This window comes from Triplophysa dalaica, chromosome 17 (assembly GCF_015846415.1).
Source record: "Triplophysa dalaica isolate WHDGS20190420 chromosome 17, ASM1584641v1, whole genome shotgun sequence".
Lineage (NCBI taxonomy): Eukaryota > Metazoa > Chordata > Actinopteri > Cypriniformes > Nemacheilidae > Triplophysa > Triplophysa dalaica.
Genome location: NC_079558.1, coordinates 4,250,965 through 4,272,385, shown reverse-complemented (window position 1 = coordinate 4,272,385; position 21,421 = coordinate 4,250,965). Strand labels below are relative to the sequence as shown.

General features: G+C 37.5%; 3 protein-coding genes across 15 annotated transcripts in view; all 3 read right to left on the bottom strand.

The window, feature by feature from the left end:
* The window catches only part of grin2cb (glutamate receptor, ionotropic, N-methyl D-aspartate 2Cb), a 48,090-nt gene extending 39,834 nt beyond the window's left edge, over positions 1 to 8,256 (bottom strand). Inside the window, exons 1-5 of one of the 12 annotated variants that reach the window (XM_056771733.1) lie at positions 4,422 to 8,221; positions 3,786 to 3,918; positions 1,042 to 1,857; positions 885 to 955; positions 257 to 754 (exon numbers count right to left, since the gene is read on the bottom strand). The gene's annotated coding sequence lies outside the window, so the exon portion shown is untranslated. Of the gene's footprint in view, positions 1 to 256; positions 1,858 to 3,775; positions 3,919 to 4,421 lie in introns of all 12 variants that reach the window. The other 11 variants (XM_056771725.1, XM_056771728.1, XM_056771730.1 and 8 more) reach the window with 11 other exon arrangements.
* Positions 8,257 to 8,377: 121 nt separating this feature from the next.
* rab40b (RAB40B, member RAS oncogene family) lies at positions 8,378 to 17,465 on the bottom strand. The gene is made up of 6 exons (XM_056771967.1): positions 16,902 to 17,465; positions 13,203 to 13,263; positions 12,542 to 12,602; positions 11,915 to 11,992; positions 11,302 to 11,524; positions 8,378 to 9,433 (listed from the first exon to the last, which is right to left on the bottom strand). Exons 1-6 carry the CDS (start codon positions 17,065 to 17,067, stop codon positions 9,162 to 9,164), a joined length of 861 nt encoding a protein of 286 aa, XP_056627945.1. The 5' UTR covers positions 17,068 to 17,465; the 3' UTR covers positions 8,378 to 9,161.
* Positions 17,466 to 19,302: 1,837 nt separating this feature from the next.
* LOC130439132 (cytochrome c oxidase assembly protein COX11, mitochondrial) lies at positions 19,303 to 21,302 on the bottom strand. Of its 2 annotated transcripts, XM_056771574.1 has the most exons (6): positions 21,219 to 21,257; positions 20,747 to 20,845; positions 20,483 to 20,663; positions 20,241 to 20,396; positions 19,879 to 20,004; positions 19,303 to 19,738 (listed from the first exon to the last, which is right to left on the bottom strand). In XM_056771574.1, exons 2-6 carry the CDS (start codon positions 20,752 to 20,754, stop codon positions 19,556 to 19,558), a joined length of 654 nt encoding a protein of 217 aa, XP_056627552.1. In that variant the 5' UTR covers positions 20,755 to 20,845; positions 21,219 to 21,257; the 3' UTR covers positions 19,303 to 19,555. The 2 variants fall into 2 exon arrangements, with proteins under 2 accessions (XP_056627552.1, XP_056627550.1); XM_056771572.1 differs by having other exon boundaries at positions 20,483 to 20,845; positions 21,219 to 21,302.
* Between the last annotated feature and the right edge of the window lie 119 nt (positions 21,303 to 21,421).

Sequence of the window (21,421 nt, the reverse complement as noted above, 5' to 3'; positions counted from 1 at the left end):
AGAAAGCATTTAGATCTTCGAAATCCTGTTTGCTCGTTTCTGCAACCACGAGAGAGAATGACGCTCCACCTGTTAACCACAGCGGCTCTAGCCCTATAGGCATATTTCCCCAGCCACGCACTAAACCCACAGACAGAATTACGCTCTCTGTTGACACGTGTCCCTGAAACTGAGCGAGTTTTTCTACAGAGGGGCTGTACATTTCCCCAGAGTTAACAATCAACACAGACGGTTTCAATGAAAGGAAAATCTTTACCTGTGCCGTCTGAATGCATCCGAGCCCGACCCCAAGCTGTACATGCTTGTGCTGCCTGTCTCCGTCTTCTCTCTTCCCTCCGTTTGGCCTCTTCTATCTTTCGCACCGTCTCGCTCACCTTCTCTCGACACTTGTGCGAGTCTACTTGTGTGGCAGCTGAAGACCCCGCTGTGTTTATGCCATTTCTCTCTCTCTTCCTGGCAAAGAGGGTCAAACTGAAGATGGTGTCATTGACACAGTGAAAAAAGCTATTGGGGACTGAGTGAGAAATAGAGAGACAAGTGTCCAAAAAAAGAGGACGAAGCAGCTGTTAGCAGCTCGAGACGGCGATGAGAGGCAGCTGGAGAGTCGCAGTTGTGATCTCTGACTGAGGAAAGGTGCGAGAGCAGGTGGGGAGCTGCGCTCAAGAGCGTGCCGCGACTCCCTTGCGCGTCTGTGTGAATGTGTAAGGTTGTGTCTCACTCTATAAATCCTGAATCTCACGTGGATCTTGTTTACCTGTGTGGTAAATTACAATATTTGTAATATATTACGCTTACAAGCGAAGTTTCTTTTTTGAATCAAGTCTGGGTTTCTGAGCTCAAAAAACAGATGCCGTTTATGCGAGAGAGTTCTGGGGTGGACTAACCATCCACCCTCAATCAGACCGCTCATCCACAGCCTCCGCCCGCTCCGTCACAACCAACCCAGTTCTCCAACCTTGGGGAGTAATCATGATGGAATGATGATGCTGAGAAGAGAGTACAGCTGATTAAAATAGATTCACATGAAAGACTGGAGCTGACCTTTGGTTTTGTTGGTGGGGTCTGATTTTGAGGAAGAAGTCCATACAGATGCTTTTCAATTAGTTGCAATGAATTTCCTTCGCTCGCTTACTTCTGAATCCTTTAAATCCGCAGGTGCCACTCCAACCAAATCCAAAAAGTTTGAGTTGAGCTGTGGACTGAGGCGATCATGAAAGCAATCCAAAACAAATACTCAATTCAAAATTAAGAGATGATGTTTGTCCAGTTTGTAGAGCAGATGCGCACCTCATCTGTTTGATGTGATCTGCCTTCTGCTCTCCAGACCACAGAACAAGCTTCTGATACCTAATCATGATGCTGTACAGATTTATCCTGCCTCCACCCCCCTCTCCTCATTTACGCATGCTTTTATTCTCTCTTTTTCTCTCTCTCTCTCCATCCTGATCCCCTTCTCAATGCATTTATCCAATCGTTTATTTCTCCTTTTGAAATTGTTGGTTCTCTCTCCCTCTGTTGTTTTCTGACAGTCCTTCCCACATTGTTTTTATTTGGTACTTCTGCAATTCAAACCCTGTCTTTTCATTTCAAGCCTTTCTGCCTCATGTCATTCTTATAGAGAAAAGCAGGTCTGACTTACAAGATGCTTCAAGCTGTCCTGTTGATTCTTTCTCTGTCTCTGTCTTTTCTGTTTTTGTCTGTCTCCCTCTCTCTTGCTCTCGCTCCCTGACGCCGTCTCTGACACTTGTAGTCATCCCTCAACATCCTTCAACCTTGTCTGTCCTTCAGGTCTGAGGTTGATCCGAATGCAGTTTTGTCCTCTTTAGCTGGAGGGCTATTACCAAATCTCTCCACGTTCTCAACACAAACAAAAACACAGACAGACCTTCAATGTTTCATTCGAGGTTAATGATATTTTCAATCCCCTAACCTCTCCCCTAAGCTTACCCTTCATACAAACCTGTTGATATTTAAAGACGCTAAGGGTAAAGACGTAATTCGGCTAATATAAGAATGATTTTGCTAGTGAGAGCCACAAAAATGCCAGCGAAAAGTTTATTATATTTATCAGGACATTTTTTCCAATTATAGTCAAACATGCACACACACACACCTGCCATAGTGATGACTTTCCATTAACTTCTATTTACAATCCAAAATTAGCACTCAACAAGCACCAAAAAGAGTAAAACTTTAGGTACTGCAAGATAATGTATGGATTTTATCAAATTGTAACAGCGATATTTGACAGTTCATATTTTTGTGACATGTAATTTCATAGCAGGCAGTATATAGGGAACCTAATATTTGATAAGCCACACAGAAAGCTTGAAACGTTAACGTAGTTTTAAATTAAAAGATAAAAAGGATGAAAGTGAAGTTAATTTTGTAATTAATTTCAGAAGCAAATTGAACAAATCTAATATAATTTAGCCACGTTTTGTAAAGCTGACAATGCAAATTAAACTTTTCACCTGCAAGAAAGATATTTGATGTGACATCACTTGTGTAACTCATGCTACTGTAACCAGAATAAAAACTTACAGTTGGTTTTGTCAAAAATTACAACATTGACTGGCAGGTGCATAGTGTTTCAGTTAAAGCATATTCAAACAATTCAGGAATCAACTTCCAGTTTGACTATAGAAATCTAACCATGTTGTTCTTTTGCCCATGCTCAGCGTGTATAATTCACAATTAAAAGCTTTTTTGAGCTCTCCGTGTCTCATTTCATCTCAAGTCTTCTCAAAAGGAACTCTTTAAATTGTCCAAATCACTTTGTGCACATGGCAGCTTTTAAGAAACTAAAAATATCATGGAGCTATTTTAGAAGAGGCCAGGTGACGATACAAACTGACAGCAAGAGAAGCCGGTGTGACTCTGCTTTAAACATGCTCAAGCTAAACTGCGCACAAATTTGACACGTCGGATTTGCTTACAACACATGAGCTCTCTTCCAAAACCTAGTTTAGCTGTCTATATAGGCAGTATTCTAACCTCAGGGCAGCTTACTGTGTTTTGGAAGAAAGCAAGGGTGTTTTAGGGGGATTTAAACACACACCTTATGTAAAAAAATGTTAACCTGGTGCAGAATGTAATATGACAACGTACTGTAAGACAGCTGCAAAGGCTAAAAATGGAAAAATTACTTATACATTCCCATGATTCATATGTGTTAAACAAACAGATGCTTTACCATAAAGTACCTGAGTTTCTGAGTGCTGTTCTCTAACCATGTTATTGACTGCATCTTGCAAAATAGAATGTACATAATTTTTAGTCTGTAACAGTCACAACCAATTCTGAAAGATCAAAGATGTTAATGGAAGTTTAATTCCACCACAATTAAACAACTAGAAAAGATGTTTACCGAATGCTGTCGGCATCCGAAGCTCCAGAAATTTAGGAACGCATTATGCCTTTATGATTAAAAGCAGTGAGATGTAGAGAGACATTGTTTGTAATAGAATTAATCTGTGCTTCTGCTTGAATGGCATTATTATTAATCTTATTGTGGAAGTCAAGTTGCTGCACTTTCTCTTATTATCTGAGTCTTTAGTTCCAAGCAATTTAGTGAGCTATAAGGGTGAAATAAAATAAAATTCATCATCACAGCACCTACATTTGTGAAATAAATGCTTGTTATTTATGGTGTAATGGGTGATTGAGTTGCAAAATGTGACCTTTATGCCCATCTATAGTGTGTAGTGACACGAAATCTCTTGTTCAGCTATAAAACTTTCTCAAAGGTGTAAACAAGAATGCAGTAGCCTACCAAGATGCACCTGGGGAAAAATGGTGTGTGGTCAAGTGTCCCTGAGGGCTCAGGTGGAAGCTGCCGGTCCATCAGGTGTCTTAGCTTCAGCAGCTAACATGCCAAAGGCAGAAAACTACCACCTTCATGCTGCATCAGATGGACTGCAAAATCAGAAAATGGCAACATTTATAGCAAAATTGCTTCGCATATAAATACATCAAGTCTGTTGTCTTTCATCTATGGAATGTGACATTCAGGATTTATAAAAAAATAGCACATGGCTATTTTTAGATAAGCTTTAGTAAGAGAACCCAGAAAATAAGAAAACGTGCATTGGGGTTAACTTTGTTGTTAAATCTCCCCTGAGAGGCTGCTAGAAAATCAAAGAAGTCTGGATTCTGACTGTAACTTAGCTTCAAACCCTTAACATCTCACTGCGTTTTACAAACAATATTAACATATCAGACGATAGCTAAAGTGGAGTTTGGAAACGCCAACCCAGTCACATGACCCAATGTTTCAGGGACAACAGGATACAGTAAAATATTCACAGAATATGTATACACACTTTTTCATCACCACACACAAATAATAATAAGCTGGATATAAAGAAACAATACACTGTTATTCATTCAGATAAAAAACAAAAATACTTTTTACTCACCTTTATGTTGTTCCAATCCCACATGAACTTCATCCATGAAACACCACGGGCACCAGTACTCCGTACAAAAAGCACCAGTACTCCTTATGACTCAGGAACTATTTTCCATGACTTTCTCAAATCTTGAAAACAGATCTCAAAACAGTTGTAACATTTATGAAAAATTTCTGATTGTTCAGAAGGGTTTGAAACACAAGTTACTTTACAGCTAAAGTACGTTACGGTAACGTGATATCTGAAAATTTTACCATAAAACGCATATTTATAAAGTGCTATTGGGAAAAGTATGAGCTGAGAGTTAAGAGTTGGTGCATATTAACATTACGTTTGGAAGGTTAGTCGTGTCATTAAATATGATTAAACAAACATAAACAGTTAAACATACGTTGTTATACAGGTATTTGTGGCACAAACTTCCATTACTTTTCTAAAACTTTCTTGCTTTATTAACATTTCCCAAACTTTTCCAGGCCTGGAAATAGCCATTTTAAAATGCAATGACTTTTCCAGGTTTTTCATGACCGTACGAACCCAGTAGCAAATTCTCAGTGGAATCATTTTGCAGATAATAGACCTGGACCGGAAAAAAAGACCATAAAGAGAAAAAGGACAACTGAGTGATCTACCCCGACCCTTGCTTCATTCATCTGTGAATGCGTATAGAGCTTAAAGCTTTATTAATATCCAGAGAGATTCTTCGCTGTAGCGTTGACCGAGGGACACAAAACTTCTTGATAGTCACTACGCACACCTCAGACAACAGAACTCCTAAAGCTTTTAAAACCCATGATTAGGATCATTTTTCTCATTTCTAATCCCTTATCCAATTCTCATTAGTAGATATAAGAAAATTATGAACTTTTAAGTACACTCTAGATTTGCACATGTGATATATACGCTTATGCACACGTACGTTTGTGAGGAAAGGCTTACATGTGAATGTAGAAGTGCTGTTCTGTCTTCATCCCTTATACACGAAGCAAAACATTTTATTTCAGTTCAGGGTTCAACCTTTATCAATTACTCTGGAGACCAAACGCAGACATTTTATGAACTGAAATCGTGTTGTGAATGAATATGAACAGGTTACATGGAGATAAGAGGAAAGTCAAGTGGCTTGTATAGGTACGTTTTCCCAAATGCAAACAAGATGCATTTCCCTAAGGAGAAGGAAGAACGAATGTATCTTTTGTCCTTTTAAATATTTCAGTGTCATGAGTGTTCAGTGCTCTTTAGATACACAGGCACTACCTGGTGATCTAGTTCCCAAAAATAGAACCTTAACAGGGTTTGACAACTCCATTAAACTGCAGGTGAATTAATTGCAAATGAATTATTAACATTCAACTGTAACATAGTTGATATTCTCACTTTAATAAGGAAAGGGATTTTCACAAGGATTGCAACGACAGAGGAGCAGACAACTGGACTAACTTAATGATTATACAGTCTGAAGTATCTCTTTGTGCTGGCCAGATGGCTGTCTGCAAGGTGGAATGAGCTTGGACTCCATATGCGCAGCCACACCTGTGGACTATCTGTCTGTGTTTTTTTGCTCTTAGTCAGAGAGCGGTCTAAGACAAAGTATCCAAATACTGTGGCTCAGTGCGGCACATCTTATCTGACTATTAGGAAAACATAGCCTGGGGTGAAGGACTTACTATGCAAATTCATTTGATATAAGCACCGCAAGAATAGATCTAGTATTTATCAAAGCCTGAAATTTATGTTTTTGACATGAACCATGTTGAAGCAACATTTAATATACATAGAGAGACTCGCAATGAATATTTCATTAGGGTGCAAACAGTATCTACGAAAAAATAACATATGTAAATGATAGCCCGTTGAAGCTTTCATGACAGTTACGAGATAAGCAGGAAACAAGTAACAACTTGTAAAATAAACATAACATCGTGTGGTTGTGATCAAAAGAAAAATCACAAATCTGCTTTAAAGGCATATTGTGTAAGATTAGGAGGATATATTGAAAAGAAAAACAACATAAAATACTGAACTACGTCTTCGGAGGTGTATACAGACCTTACGTAATGAACAGTTATATTTTTATTTCCTTAGAATACACAGCGTGTCCACATAGAATTCGCCATGTTGCTCAGAGGGAGAGGCCAACAAAGCCATTGGTTGCGATTTGCAACCTCACCACTAGATGCCGCTAAAATCTACACACAGAATCTTTAATAGGTGTCCAGAAGATATGCTGAATCAAAAAATAATACAAGAACCACAAAATGTTTGGGAAGGGAGGAAAGAAACGTCACTGTCAGACTGAAAGATTTGTATTTTTTTCCCATAATCATTACTATTGTTCACAATTCATGTTTGTCTGTGGGTTCTGCAAATATTTATCCAGTGAAATATTACAACACAGAGATGAATTATTAAAAAAATGCAGTTTTTTTTTTTCTGTAAAGTGCCGGTTTTGGAGATTCAAACCTTCAGTCAGACAGCGGCAAAAATGCTGTATATAACTTTTGGTTAGTGGCATTCAATCAAAGTGTTTTTGTGCAAATTAACAAATTTGGTCATGGCACGAAACCTGTTAAAAACCAATCCCTTATACAACGTAGCCTCAGTGTGTGTTTGAAAAGGGTCCCTGCATACTGTCCTTGCTTCTTGTCAGATAAACAGCTACACACATCCCAGCAAAAATGTCATTTCAATCATTTTTGACAGTTGACCCTGTTTTTCGCTTATTAAAATGACGCAGGACACAAATGAAGGCCAACTGACCAGTCCAGGGAACTTCCTGTTGCTCATGAATCAAAAAGCCTTTATAACCGCATGACAGGTCCACTAATCCAATGTGTCACTACACAAGAGCATATGCATGTGTAGATGCCTGCTCTCGACCTTCCATTAATGGTACGGGTCAGCCATTTGTCTTACATTGACAGGGTTATTCACCCTATGCCCTGAAGAAGGGTATGTCCTTATTCTTTTGCACAATAATTTCATATGTCCAAAAACCTGGGCAACCTGACTGTCCATCCCTCACAACACTTGATTTCATATATGTCAACGTTTTTTTTAATCATTGTAGAAATACATGGCATCTGTGTGAAAATGACTGACACCTTTTAGACGAAGGCTATGAAAACATATAGGATAATAGAATTGGATATACTGAATATATATTTTCACGGACTAGCTGAATATTGTTAAGATAACCAAAGCAGGATCCAAAGCAAACGTTCAGATAAAGATATGAGGAGTGCGCCCTCTGCAGGTTGTTTAATATTTATGAGCTGTTGAACACCGGAGTTACCATGTTAAATATCTTATTCTACCAATTATGTGCTTTTAAGGTATGGAAATTAGTATTTAGTAATTCACTATAGTAATTCGCTTCAATTTATTAATTGTATTCAACATAATCGTTCTTTAAGAAATGTAGCCTACCTTATTATGCGGTCAAACTTCGACGTTTATGGGACGAATTGCCTACGTGTAAAATACACGCTATGAAGTGTAGCAACAAAAAACATACAAAAATATTATACATGCAACGTTTCTTTTCAACCTTGTGTTAAGTCTGCAAAGTTGGGATTTTTAATTCCTGTCAGAGTTGGCGGCAAACACGAAAACGCGGCAACTACCCGCCAGTCGCGCGAGAATATCAGATAGCGACGTTTCAGTTCATCCGCCTAAGACAATAGTGCCATGCAGAGGTATATTTAGACAATATGTGAATAAATTTAATCTGACATTTTTTTAACTCTCTTACCCTTTAATTTTGTTATAATATGAATGCAGGGTGGATGTGTTTCCATTCCCTCGTCAAAGAAAAACGATCGTGACGTGCACACTTGGGCTGATTCCTTATCAAAAGCTAATTTACACAACCCAGTTGGCGCCCTAGCAATTTAAGGCTCCTTTAAAAACACCAACACTGCCATCAAGTGGACAAATAGCTGCACAAGCTGATAACGATACAAAATGACCACGTGGTTTCATCATTGATCTTTATTTTAAAACCTGACATGATAGCATGTTAGAAATTGTGTTTGCTTGGTGTATATCTGAAATAATAGTGTTGTTTTCAATGCGACAAATGAGGCCACATTTTAATCTCCTGTGTCTTTGGTGTGTGTCCCATAAAATTACAATATTGGCAACATATCAAGTATATCACAACAATTAGGAATTCCAACAACATAGTATCAAACAAAACAAATTATGTACAAAGTACAAAGAGCAGTGTGTGTCAACCTTGAAGTTTCACTCAAAACCCCTGAAAAGTGTCCGAAGAAAAGTATTAAAGGAAATGAAGCTGGTATTATCTTCAGTAAGGTCCTTTTTGAAAGTGAAGCGATCATAAAACGCAAAAGCCCCTCTGTTTCTGTTGGCTTGGTCCAGGTTCAGTAGCAAAAGAGTTCTCGACAAGAAAATGCAGTACAATCAAGTTTCAATACATTTACAAGACATAATTAACTTGTACATTTATTTAAACAATGCAAAGCATTATAAAGGCTTGGCAACACTTAAAAACAGATCCTTACTTTTACATCTGTCTTTTAGCAACCACTGGATAATATGTCCAGGACGACATGTTTAAACAAACCCACATAGTGAACAAATCACTTGATATATTTGATCACATAGCCACAATTCTCCGGATTGTTATTTATTGTGAGACTGTGGCGGTATTTCGACTCTAGCTCCTTGTTTAAACTGCATTTTAAGTGTGTGAATTATAAGTACACAAACTGCATTGAACTATGAAATCTTGCAGCTTGTTTGTGCGCAGTTCTGGGACGGGCTCAGTGGTGGATAGATGAGTTTGGATTTTTTGGTTCCGTTTCTCTTTTTAGCGTTGCTGGCTATGACCGAGTAGGAACGGCCGTGCATCATCCTGGCATTGAGACCGTTGGCCATGGAGAAGGACTTTAGGTGGCATTTTAAGGCAACAGGAAGGGGAAGTTTGTCCACGAGGTGCACCGGGGTGCAGGACACGATGGAACGGCAGCACAGGTCCTGCAGACTCAACACTGCACGAAAAAAGATAAAAGAGTCAGAGCTGAACTTGGAGTCTCCAAGCAGTGTTTTGATCTTTGGGAATCAGTCATCCAACGCAACAACTTCTTTTATCACTGTACTTGTCCTTTACATATCTACAGTCAAAACAAGCACATAATGCCTCCATATAAGTGACATATTGGAATGTTTTCCTCTCTCTTAACCTTGCCCCTACAAGCACTTTTCCAACAAAAAGCAAAGCTATGATTTTTAAAAGCTGAAATAAGCTGTGGGCGGCAGTCCATTACGATGATACTGGGTGTCTCCTCTTTTTAACAGTATTAAATCTTAAAGCTTTGCATACTTCAGGTCTCTTAGCATTCTTTGGGTCTATACATAATTGCAGCGTTGGTCTAAGGAAAGAAAAACGTTCAATAGCTGTTTCATTTGCGGTCACTCTCAGAAATGGTTTTACTGAAGGACTACTTGAATCCATGACAGTGTTCTCGGATGCATAATCTAATGTCAAAAGGCGTTCATGGTGAAGCTTGTTTGATTCTCAGAGAAAACATTTCCAACCTCAGCAAGAGAGTGAGTCACGAGGAGATGTTTTTGTGTAATGGAGCAGGACTATAACGGTATTGAGGCATGTGGAGCACTTGAAATTTCAGAGGGAGCCCAGTGTATAGAGAGATGTATGGCTCAATACATTGTAAAAACCTTACACTACTAGCATTTGTCATTAGAAACACATCCAATATTTTCAATTCTTAAAAAATACCTACATGTAATACTCATTTTAACCTAAGGAGGCTGCCATGTTCTTTTTTGGTGACGTAAAATGGTTTCACGCACAGCAAGGCAGCCACACTTAACACAGACACTCCAATCAGTTCATCAGTAAATATAAGGTGCTGTAGGATAATATGTATGTAATGCTCATTAATAAAGAAAGAAAATAAAGATACTATTTGGTGTATTTTCATACATTTGGATATTGTTCGTCAGAAACAATACAAACGTACATATTAATAACCAAAAACATTTAAAATGTATTATATACACAATGATTTAGCCATTATAAAAATGCATTTTATCAAGATTTTGACTTTTTGATGCTGATTTATCAACATCCGTAGCCTAACGTTATTGTCTTATCTCTCTCGGTCACTAGCTGACGGGGACTACCAACATTCAGGTAGGTTCTTAAACAGAATAAATAACCAAACCGCAAGCATCTTATTATTGTGTTTATCAGTATACGATTAGGGTGGAGGCCGATGTCTTAAATAGTCTTAAATGCGGTAGTTTAAAGCTATGATTTAATGCACGTTTACCTTGAACAGATGCTTACTGATACTGATATATACTATTTATATATCTGATCTTATGTTTGACGTTTCCCTTTTAACTGTTATATATGGAAAACATGTGTGCTTCGCTATAGCTAAAGAGAACATGTTTAGGCTGCAACCATTTGACATCATGGATTTTGATGCAAAAAAAATCGGCGGCCTCCAAGTAAAAATCTTTTTTCAAAGTTTATGAATACTGTGACAGTTACACATTTTTTTTATTTCACATTTATACTGTTAATATATTAAGCCATACATCTCTCTGTACCCAAGGTTTCTTTTAAGGATTGAGCTCATTTATTTCTATTCCTATAAGAAAATCACAAAACAAATCAGTCATCTGATTGCTTTCGTAATGTAAGGTTACATATTTGCATGTGTGAACAATTCACACATCCAATAAAGTCTGTTTTGACTGCTGGATATTGTTTTTTGAAAAATTATTATAAAAATCTAGCTGTATAAATTAATAAATATACATTTAATAAATTTTTATCTTATTGAAGATGTTTCTTATTTCTAGACCTACACGACTGTTTTGGTACCTTTATTGGGTCTCCAAAGTCGCTCCATACCATGCCTCATGAGCACAATCCGAGCCAACTCAGTGAAGGACTCTGTAATGTTGAAGTTACAGAGAGGGCTGACTTCGAAGAATGTGACGCCCAGTCGCTCTGCAAAGGCCTGGGCATGCTCGGTGGTCACCTGACGCTTATAGGCCAAGTGAAGTCTGTTCCCCACCAGGATCTTGGGTACACCTGGTGCATGCTGGATACAGAGCAGTGCAGTATGTCAGAGGCTATTAAAGAGTTTTCTGTTTTACATTTGTACAACTGCTATAATCATAAACCATTTTTTAGAAAGCAGTTTGCATCCTCAGCCCCCTTCTATCAATTACAAAACCCTCTGTTATGATTCTAATCACTGTTTTCATGAATGATAAAAACTGACGTTACTGTTTATTGGTTGAGCTGAATGAAAAACAGCATTTTCTGATCTATGATGATACACATCTATTTATGCAAAACATATTTAATTTGACTGAACCAGACTAAACTGGGTTATTAAACCAGAAATAAAGTCATATTCATTGCTCAGATCTGCCAAAGATTGCACAGTTTAATATTTAAATGTGCAGTTTCATTGATCTGATTTTACCTCATCAATCTCTTTAATCCATCTGTCGATGCCATCAAAGGACCACCGGTTTGTGATGTCATATACAAGGATAACACCCTGAAAAAAAAATGTTAGTTTGATCTAACAGTGCACAGTATACCAACATGTACTTTTAAATCTAAGAGTTAACAGTTGTTCCTGTAGTTCTAACTTGTAGAGCTTTGGCTACCAATACCTATCCTGGATCATTTAGATTAAAACAAATGACAAATAATTGTATGAACAAAACAATCCAAATAGACAAAACTGTTGCAAGTTAATGGTTAAAAAACAATGATTATCAATAATCAAATGAAACAAATCTTTAAAAAAATAAAACCGTAGTGTAAAAATTTGTGTTTTTTTCGTCTGTCTGTGGTGGTTGTTAAGATATCAGTGTTTTCCAGATCAAGGAAACATTATATCAACAGTACCAGCCCAGAAATTCCACACTTTCAACAGGAACTGCTGATCTCTGGGTGGAGTGTTTGAAAACACTATCTGGCAACTGTGGGGTTTAGAGATATTCAAAAGCCCATTTCCTAAAGTCTCCTTGCTCTTGATATTATGGACATTAACACTATTTAAAAATGGAAAAAAATAGCTATTTCACAGTTTTTATAATACCTGTGCCCCTCTGGAATACGAGCGGAATATAGTGCAGAATCTTCCTTGTCCTGAGGTGTCCCTGCAAAAAACCACACAACACAGAGAGTCCACATCACAAAGATCACATTCAGCTTCTGCTCCTCAAAACATCTGTAGCTATTGTCTGTCCTTTTGCCTGGTGACATGAGGAGCTCTCTGTGGATGGTGCCAGGGCACCAGACTTTGAGTAGGAGCAGTGAAATGAATCATTCACCATACAGGGCTGAGCGCAGCACCACGACGTGCCAGTCATGTTGCGACAGGCAGGATCGGAGTATCGCAAATGCTATCAGAAATGCTTTGTGTGTCCATACCAAACTGATAATTGAATCCAGACTCCAGCAAAGCTTAGATCTCTAAAAATGCAGCACAGTTTATAAACAACTCCTGGAATTGACTTGGCTGAATATTTCATTGGGGTTTTGTTGTGGACCACTATAATTAACATAGCCAGACGTTTGGCATGTATACTTCATATTTTGCAAACCAACAGAGGCTTATAGATATTTGCGTACACAGGCATGAGGGAATGGAAAGGTTGATGTGTAGTCGCTCTTTATGCTTGTTTTAACAACATAGAAAACAATCAATGTAAGTGATGTAAATGTAGTTTCCAGTGAAATGATGTAATGCTAGTCACCAAAGCTGGAGCTTGACTCTGCGTCCATCAAGCAATATTGTAGTTGTCTTGTAGTCAATTCCTACAAGTGAGGAAGAGATAATGAAATGATTTAAACATCCTTCAGTTCAATCTTTCTTCAATGTAAACTGTTTGAAAGAGCCAACAGGCAGCACAAATGCAGAGAAGGTCTTATGTTCATTGGTTACCTACTGAGGGGTGCAAAATTCACAGCCACGATTTTAGGATTTTGTGGATGATGGTTATGGCATTGGTAGTTTCCATGATATTTTGGTCCCTATATAAGGCTCAGATCATTGAATTAAAGTCAACATTTTTTGCACTGATTTTTCATCCACCATGGGTCATCATAATACACAGCTCCCCATCAAGACACTCGATTTTGTGTAGCACAAAAACAGAGTTAATATCGAAGTGTAATACTCTGTATATTTCTTTTTCTGATGAACACAGAGAAAGATATTTGGAAGAATGCTTATAACCAAACAGTTCAAAGACATTTATACTGATTTGGAAAAACTCGAGGGTAAGTAAATGAAGATAGAATTTTCGTTTTTGGGTTGAACTGTTTCTTTAAGTAAAATCTGTCTGTATCATGACACTTAGGGATGTTTGAGCTGAAATAGGAAAGCTTTAGCATCACCTCTGTGGGGGTTCCGGATTCCAGACACATTCTTATCACTCATTTCTGCTAGGAAACTTAACAACCCATCACACATTCTACAGTGATGAGACTGTAATCCAACACTGAGAAAATATGCATGGAACAAATGGAGATTCCATTTAGGTGACCAAAGGTTGATTTAAAAGCATCATCGCAGTCACAAAAGAATGAAACCAAATTAACCACAATCCTATTTTAACTGTGTCAGCTGTGAGGTTACTTGCGGTATGCACCAACTGTTATGTTTAACCTTCATTTTACTGGTTTGATGCTTTAAATTGTTATACTGGGATGGGAAGGTGAACTCATAAAATTGCTGTTATTGTAACACGTCAATTATTGGGTTCAATTGAAGGCTCGAGGCTCAACAGAGCATGACGGTTAAATTCTACATTTAATTTGATGTTTCTTTCAATTGTAGTACAACAAAAAACACTTTATAAACTTCATATTGAATAACATTAGATTGTGTCACATTTTGATTGTTTGATGATTCAATGTGGTGCATTACATTTAGACAGATATTGTGTAATTTCAGCTATCCATTTATATTATTTTCTATTATAAAATGTCTGTATGTAGGATGCAGTCATCCTGTTTGTGTGGGCGCTCTGATTCATCCTGACAGACTTTTTCACACTAACTCTTTCTGTCTCACTGCACAATTACCCTACACCTCTCCTCACTTCCCTCACAACAACCAGCAAAGACACATTGAGCTTTCTGACAGGATGACACATATAGAAACCTTAGGAGTTTTAAATCTGGAGTATAGGGAGAAAGTCATGATCTTGTATCATATTCAGGGCCCTATCCATGCAACCTGAAGTCTCACAATCAGTCTTCATGAAGGTCATGTGTCTGACTAAAGAAGGCTTTAAACAGATATAAACCGAGTTGACCTAAGTCAGGGTGGACGGCCAATGTAAAAATGAAATCGAATGATGTCTGTAAGAGATAGCACTACAGCCTATAGTGTTCATTAGGGTTGCTGAAACATTGTAAACACATCCAGAAATGTTGCACAAATCAGATGATTTAAGACCCTAAGACAGTCCAACCCATTAAACACACTTCAATCCCTCACAGCTTGTGTACATTCGTGCAAAATTAAACACGGCGTCTACCTTCATTAAACTCCAGAGTAGTTACATAACCTACACATTCCACATGTTCTTTATAAGATGATAAAATAAATGTTTCAGTGGCAGAAATCTGACTCTGATTTCTCAAGTAGCATGACCATAGAGAAGTACAGCTGTTAGGCTTCAGTCGTAACAGTTCCTATAAGAACAAACATTTAAGTCACCACTATCCTCACACCATTCAAACAAACAAGCGACTTGAGAGGTTCACGCAAGATAAACATCGAATGTTCCATCCGTTTATCGCCAGCAAACTTTGGCTGCATCCTTGTTCCCTTCAGCAGTCAGTGCCTGGGAGCGGGCGGAGAGTTACGTAAGAGCTCTGGCCACTAGTAATAATATCTATAAACAGAAATTCCAGCAGAGTCTTCTGCTGGCAATGTTGTAAGAGCTCCCTCCGTGTAATCAGAATGGAGTTTATCGACCATGTAAATTTGCACTTATAAGGAATCGTGCTTGGTGAGTTGCTCCCAAGGTTACAATACAAAATAAACATGCAGGTTATATGAATATGATGTAGAGAGAATGTTCTGAAAATAGCAATCTACCCAATGTATCCCTCGACAAAACACAGCAGAAATAAGCACCGGTCCTGCTCTATTAATTGCCTGAATACCAAATGTCTTAGTATCTGTTTTCTTAGCATTAGCATCCTGGCAGGGCTGTTTACTGCCCCTCCGGGGCCAATATTTTTCTTAAATTAATGTAGTATGAAGTCACTTTTACAGGCCCGCAGTGGGGAATTAACTCTCGATGCTGTCGATGTTGACAACTTTTGTACACAAATGCCATTATGCAATGCAGTAAAAAGAAAACAGTTAAAAATCTTAATCAAATTTGTCTGGTCTATGCAATTCAAACACTACTTAAAGTCTACAGATTTATGTGTGTGTGTGTGTGTGTGTGTGTGTGTGTGTGTGTGTGTGTGTGTGTGGTGTGTGTGTGTGTGTGTGCCTATAACTTGTTACCCCTTTTCTAAAAGTAGATGACATTTCTTTCTCAGCTGCTTGGATAAATGGGTACACAAGTGTGCAAGCCACCCAGATCTTAGGCAGTGTCTGCGCATAAAATAAAAGACAATCTGTTTGTTTACTTGCTTGTAATATCCAATATCAATAAGAGTAACTAAATTAGACCAGTGTAATCTAAGCTGCTAAAAATGGCCAATTGACCTTGGACTTTGGCTTTCTTACAATATAAAACACCATGTGGTAAGGTTAGTTTGTCCTAAAACGTTTCGGTTTAAAAATGGAGTGTGATGGGCTATAATGCTGAAAACTTGTTTTATGAAAGAACTAAAATAAATGATAAACTAAGGCACTTTCACACAAACATCTGGATGTGGAGTTAATATATTATACAAACATTAAGTGATTACACATAAATGTGTTGTGGTCTTTGTTTTATTTTATCAAGTACGTGCAATGTGTTACCTATAAAATGCTGTTGATGTTGTAGATATATGAAAAAAAAGGTTAGGTCTGTCCCACAGGAGTTTCACTACAGCAGTTCTGTCTCCTGGGCAGTGTTACTTTTTCCAAAACAGGGAGTACTGTAATACTACTGAACAGTTAATAAAAAGTTTTATTTATGTGATATAATTTGTGGATAAAAACATACATCATCAAACATAAAGGAAAAACCTACAATAATTACAGAACAGAAAAATCCCTCCTTATCAGAGTACAACATTTCTGGTAGCAAAACAATGGAAACACATTAGGGAAAATGTAAACATATTGCTTGCCAGTTTAATCATTTTCTTATTTTTGCATGCGAAGATGTCATATAATACCAATGTCACATAATCTATGTATCAATTTAAATAGAACATTCTAAAATGCACAGACCAACTAACTTTTGCTTCTTATTTGCACAATAATAACTTACCCATATTATATCCATAGGGTGATTCACTGGACCCATCCTGTAGACTGGCCAGTATTTCCCCTTTCCCCACATCACTGTCTCCGACCAGCAGGAATTTCAGAAGGAAATCATAAGCTTTTGCTGGACTGCTCCTGTGGTTCATGTTCACATCAGCCCGATGACCCATTCTGGTACATCATGTAATGGACTTGTTGTAACAGATCTTAGACCACCAGTGCCAGCAAACAATACATTTGATTTAAAAAAAAATGTTTATTCTTCATAAAGCTTCCCTGCGTTTAAATTCTCAAGTCCATTACGTCACTAAAGCTGTCCTATTGTTCAAAAATCCTGGTTGTGGATCCTGATGCTGTTGCGTCACGTTAGGAGATAAATAAAGACATGTTTACAGTATGGTAACATAAGCCGCGCAACTTCCTAAATGTAGCTGTTTATATTTGCGAAACAACAAAAGAAACATTTGTCTTCATTAAACTCCTGTCACTGCGTGCACTATCGAGGTTTTGTCAATCTTCCCTTTCGCGCAAACATGATCCATTGAGCCATTCTGCCACGATCACTCGCTTCTATCAGCCTCAGTGTTCGTCCTCTGATTGGCTCCTCGATGGAGTTGCTAGGGCAGCACTGATAATTCATTGGATGTTAGTCGTGTCCGTCAAAACCAGTCAACGCCCATTAAGTGTTGGAGAGGGTGTGGCCAATCCCCTGCCTTCATCGCATATGCCCTGATGTTAGATCAGCGCACGTTTTCTCATCCATTTAGATTTTGTGGCGCGGGCGGTGGTTCGGCTGATCCTGCGTCAGCTTGCCCGCGCGCTTCAAACGCGTGCTCGGGTTTGTTGTTGGCCGGGGCACCAAGAATGACGTAGTGTTAAAATGACGTAATAATTGTCGTTTCCCTAGATGGTTTAACAAGGCTTTTAATTGCAGACTATCTTTGTTTGATGATTCGGGCAATACTCTAAATTATGAGCAATTTATGAATCACCATAACTTTCCAGTCCCATCAAAGGAATTGAGCTCTTTGATAAAAGCTTTCCCAGCAGGTTAAGGTCAATTAGCCAGTAATCACCTTAAATTTGGTAAAGGTCACAGTGTTTAGAGGGGTTTGACTTTCTGTGTCAGAAATGTAATAATAGTCACATTCATAGAATCTTTTAAATGAAAAGAAGAATTACTCCAAGCGGTAAATAAGCATTTTTCCAAGTACATTTTGTATATCTAACAAGCTTAGAGGTACATTGCATATCCTGTCAATTTTTCGATATCTATATATTCTGATGTTGATGAAAATTGCAATGAATTAACAATTCTTGAGAGACTTAAGCATATAGGCCTATGTGTTCAGCCCTAAAAAATGACACCCATAAAATCACTCTTAAATATAACATTGTTTTTCAATAAAAAATAATTGTTATTTTTTATTTTATGTGCCATATTCTATATTCATAAATGAATAAGGCTTAGATTCCCTTTATATTTTCAAATTTTTCACATTTCATCCCCAAGACTTGTAAAACATTTTCACTATGTCACTATGATGATCTATTTACAGATGTGACTTTTTGTTTCTTTTTTTTAATTCATATTATAGTTTTATACTGTGTGCACTTACGCTCAATATAGTTAATGTTTCTCTGTTATTTCTGTAATTACTTACAATTGTAATGATATTAAGACTTCTTTACTTGTTCTTATACTGTTTGTATGTAGGCTATGTCTGATGCCGGGGCCTCGCCAATTTCTTTTAATCTTATAAAACCACAAACATGAGGACAAAAAATCCTAGATTTATTTGTCTTGCTCATATAATGTGTAGGGCGCCGTGCGAAAAAAGCACACCACACACGAACAGATTTTCAAACAGAGTCCTGACTGTGAGCACAGGAAATCTCGCAAATTCTCTTGAGATTTCAGAATACTTTTTTTGTTACTTCATTGTAGCCTTTGTTTATTATATATGTGTTCAATATAAACAAATGTGTATATATAACCTTTTATGTGGTTTTAAAAATATTATTTATCGTTGAGAAATTGCTCAAGCAGCATCGTCAAAAGCATTTATGTATTACAGCACTACAACCACTACGTCACTTGCCCTTAGCCTGTTTTCTATTGAAATTATTCCTAATTGCGATGATAGTGTTTGTAATGCTTTTGACAGAAAATTGACAGAATAAAGGGAAGGGTTTGTGGAAGTGATAACTACGGTTGTAGTTGTACTTCTGTCAGCTGGCTTTCTAATTGGGTATGGTTTTGTTCCACGTGTCAATCAACTGAGTTCTTGTGCGTTGTATCAATAGTTTGTAAAGATTGTTACATTAAACTAATCAGAATATCCTATACAAATATTTCACATGATGCAATATCTCTATTAAGAACTTTACTCATATGCATAAAATAAATGAGAATTTAAATTTTTATTATGACCACAAATCTCACAGACAGATATGAAATGCCTTCATTACTTTCCAACATTATCACGGACCTTCAGTTGATCTTGGTTATCTATGATAAATTCAGGCCGTATAATTATTTAAAGTGCAATGTGACATCACATATACATACAGCATATTCACACAAAATATAATTTGAGTTAATATAATTTCATTCTGATTAAAAGTACAGCATAAATAATAAAGCATATTGTTTATTTAACTATAACCAGGAATGGGTAATCTTTGTCCTTCCTTGGCTTCAAAAAATGTGTATGAGAGCGTTATAGTGTCAACTCGAGCCATTCTGGGGTCATCATCAAACTCTGGGTCAATATAAAAGAAAACAGGCATGTCTACCTCCTCATGTGGGTTTAACCTCTGCTCCTCAAAACAGAAGCACTGAGAAAGAAAAACAGAACCATTATTAGTGCATTACAAAGAAAAAAGAAATTATTTATTCTGATTTACTCTGCAATAAATCATAGCAGTATTTGAAGTGTTCATTTAACAAATAAGAGTTTGCAGTTCACGTCGTTTACCTGTATTTTATTGAAGTATTGTCCAGCATCAAAAGGCACCACATTGTAAGTTGAAATCCCTATAACAGGTTTGTCTGTGGGATTCTTTGCCCTGTAGAAGGCCAGCGCAGTTTCTCCTGGGACGAGCTGGGAATAGAATAACCAATGAAGTCACATTGTACAGTCTCAATTCCTCAGTGGCATTATAAAACAATATTTAAACATTTCAAAACTTTCTATTTTTCCAGGTTAAAATACATTTTTAGCACCAATTTTTTTATATCTTCATCTGTGATTTTCAGACCACTAGATAAGACTAAGTTGAAATCACACAACATTAATAACTGCACGATATATAAATGAAAAATAATATAAAATCTCACATAAATTTCTGACTGCTGTGGACGGAAGTTCCATTGCATGCTGGCATGTGTGTCTGCATTGAAAGTCACTTTAATAACACGATCCCTGATTGGCTTCATCGTCTCCACTTGCTCAGTGTCGTGTCCTGCTACAGCTGCACCTCCCAACCCTGTTGCCTGTGGAGAGAAACGTGTTAGTGTTACTACTCAAATCTACTCTCAAAATCAACTTTGAGCTGTCAAATCATTTGTGTAATACTGACTTGACAGTACAGTCTGTAGAGTGGAACAGAAGCATACGACATGCCAATCATCCCGACCCCGGCAGCCGCAATGTATGTGAGGACAGTCTTGTTCCTTTTCTTCCAGTCATCTTCCTGGCTCTGTTTTCTCCTGTTAGTTTTAGCACCCCGTGACGGATTGAGGAATCTCTGGGGGATCCTCCTGAGAAAGACATGACTTCTGGATGTCGCTACTCCTCTGAAGCTGCAGCAATTATTGCAAAAACGAGTGCTCGATAGTGCTACCTGTCCATATTTTGAACTGCACCCACGAAGGAGGTATGTTAATATCATAATCTCAATTTAGTTAAAAAAGAAATCACCCACAAGACAGACGTGCTTCCCCTAAAATACAAACAAAATACATTTAAATATAGTTGCATCATTTTACATGTTTCATAACAGCAAGTGATGGATCCAACAACACGAACTGTAATAGCGTAGTGTACTACAGAACAAACGGACAGAAATAAGAATAAGCTTGTAAAACATCTATTATTTTACCTGATAAATAACTAAGATTGTTTGTTTAATGATAAATTATGCTACCCTGATAAAGCTTTGTCGTAAAAGTGTGGAACAATCCTCACACGCACAACACAATTTTACATCGTTTAGTAAGCGGTATGTTGTGAACATACACGATCAATCTGTGACTAAAGTTCTCGTTAGTAAAGCTTTGGACAGTAAGGAAAATTAGGATATTAAAAAATCTTACTTGACTCAATGCATGCCGTTGTGTAACGTTACATACACACTCCAAAAGCAAAGTTATAACACATGGTGCAACAGATTGATGTTCCCCACTAGATACATGCCTATGATACTATAGTTCCGGTGTGTCGTAAAAAAGTTACCTGCCTTAAGGAACCTTTACTAAACCACAATAATATACGGAATGTAGAAAGCAAATTAATAACC

Bases quoted from the DNA above. Each gene is read 5' to 3' on its own strand.
- rab40b (XM_056771967.1), bottom strand. From the start codon at position 17,067: ATGGGTCATCGGGCTGATGTGAACATGAACCACAGGAGCAGTCCAGCA. The intron at 11,525-11,914 runs GTAAAATCAGAT...CTCTGTATCCAG, and splicing joins GGATTAAAGAGATTGATGAG to CATGCACCAGGTGTACCCAA. The intron at 9,434-11,301 runs GTACCAAAACAG...TTTTTCGTGCAG, and splicing joins ACTTTGGAGACCCAATAAAG to TGTTGAGTCTGCAGGACCTG.
- LOC130439132 (XM_056771572.1), bottom strand. From the start codon at position 20,794: ATGATATTAACATACCTCCTTCGTGGGTGCAGTTCAAAATATGGACAG. The intron at 20,397-20,482 runs GTCAGTATTACA...TTCTCTCCACAG, and splicing joins TCTACAGACTGTACTGTCAA to GCAACAGGGTTGGGAGGTGC. The intron at 20,005-20,240 runs GTGAGATTTTAT...TTCTATTCCCAG, and splicing joins CACAGCAGTCAGAAATTTAT to CTCGTCCCAGGAGAAACTGC.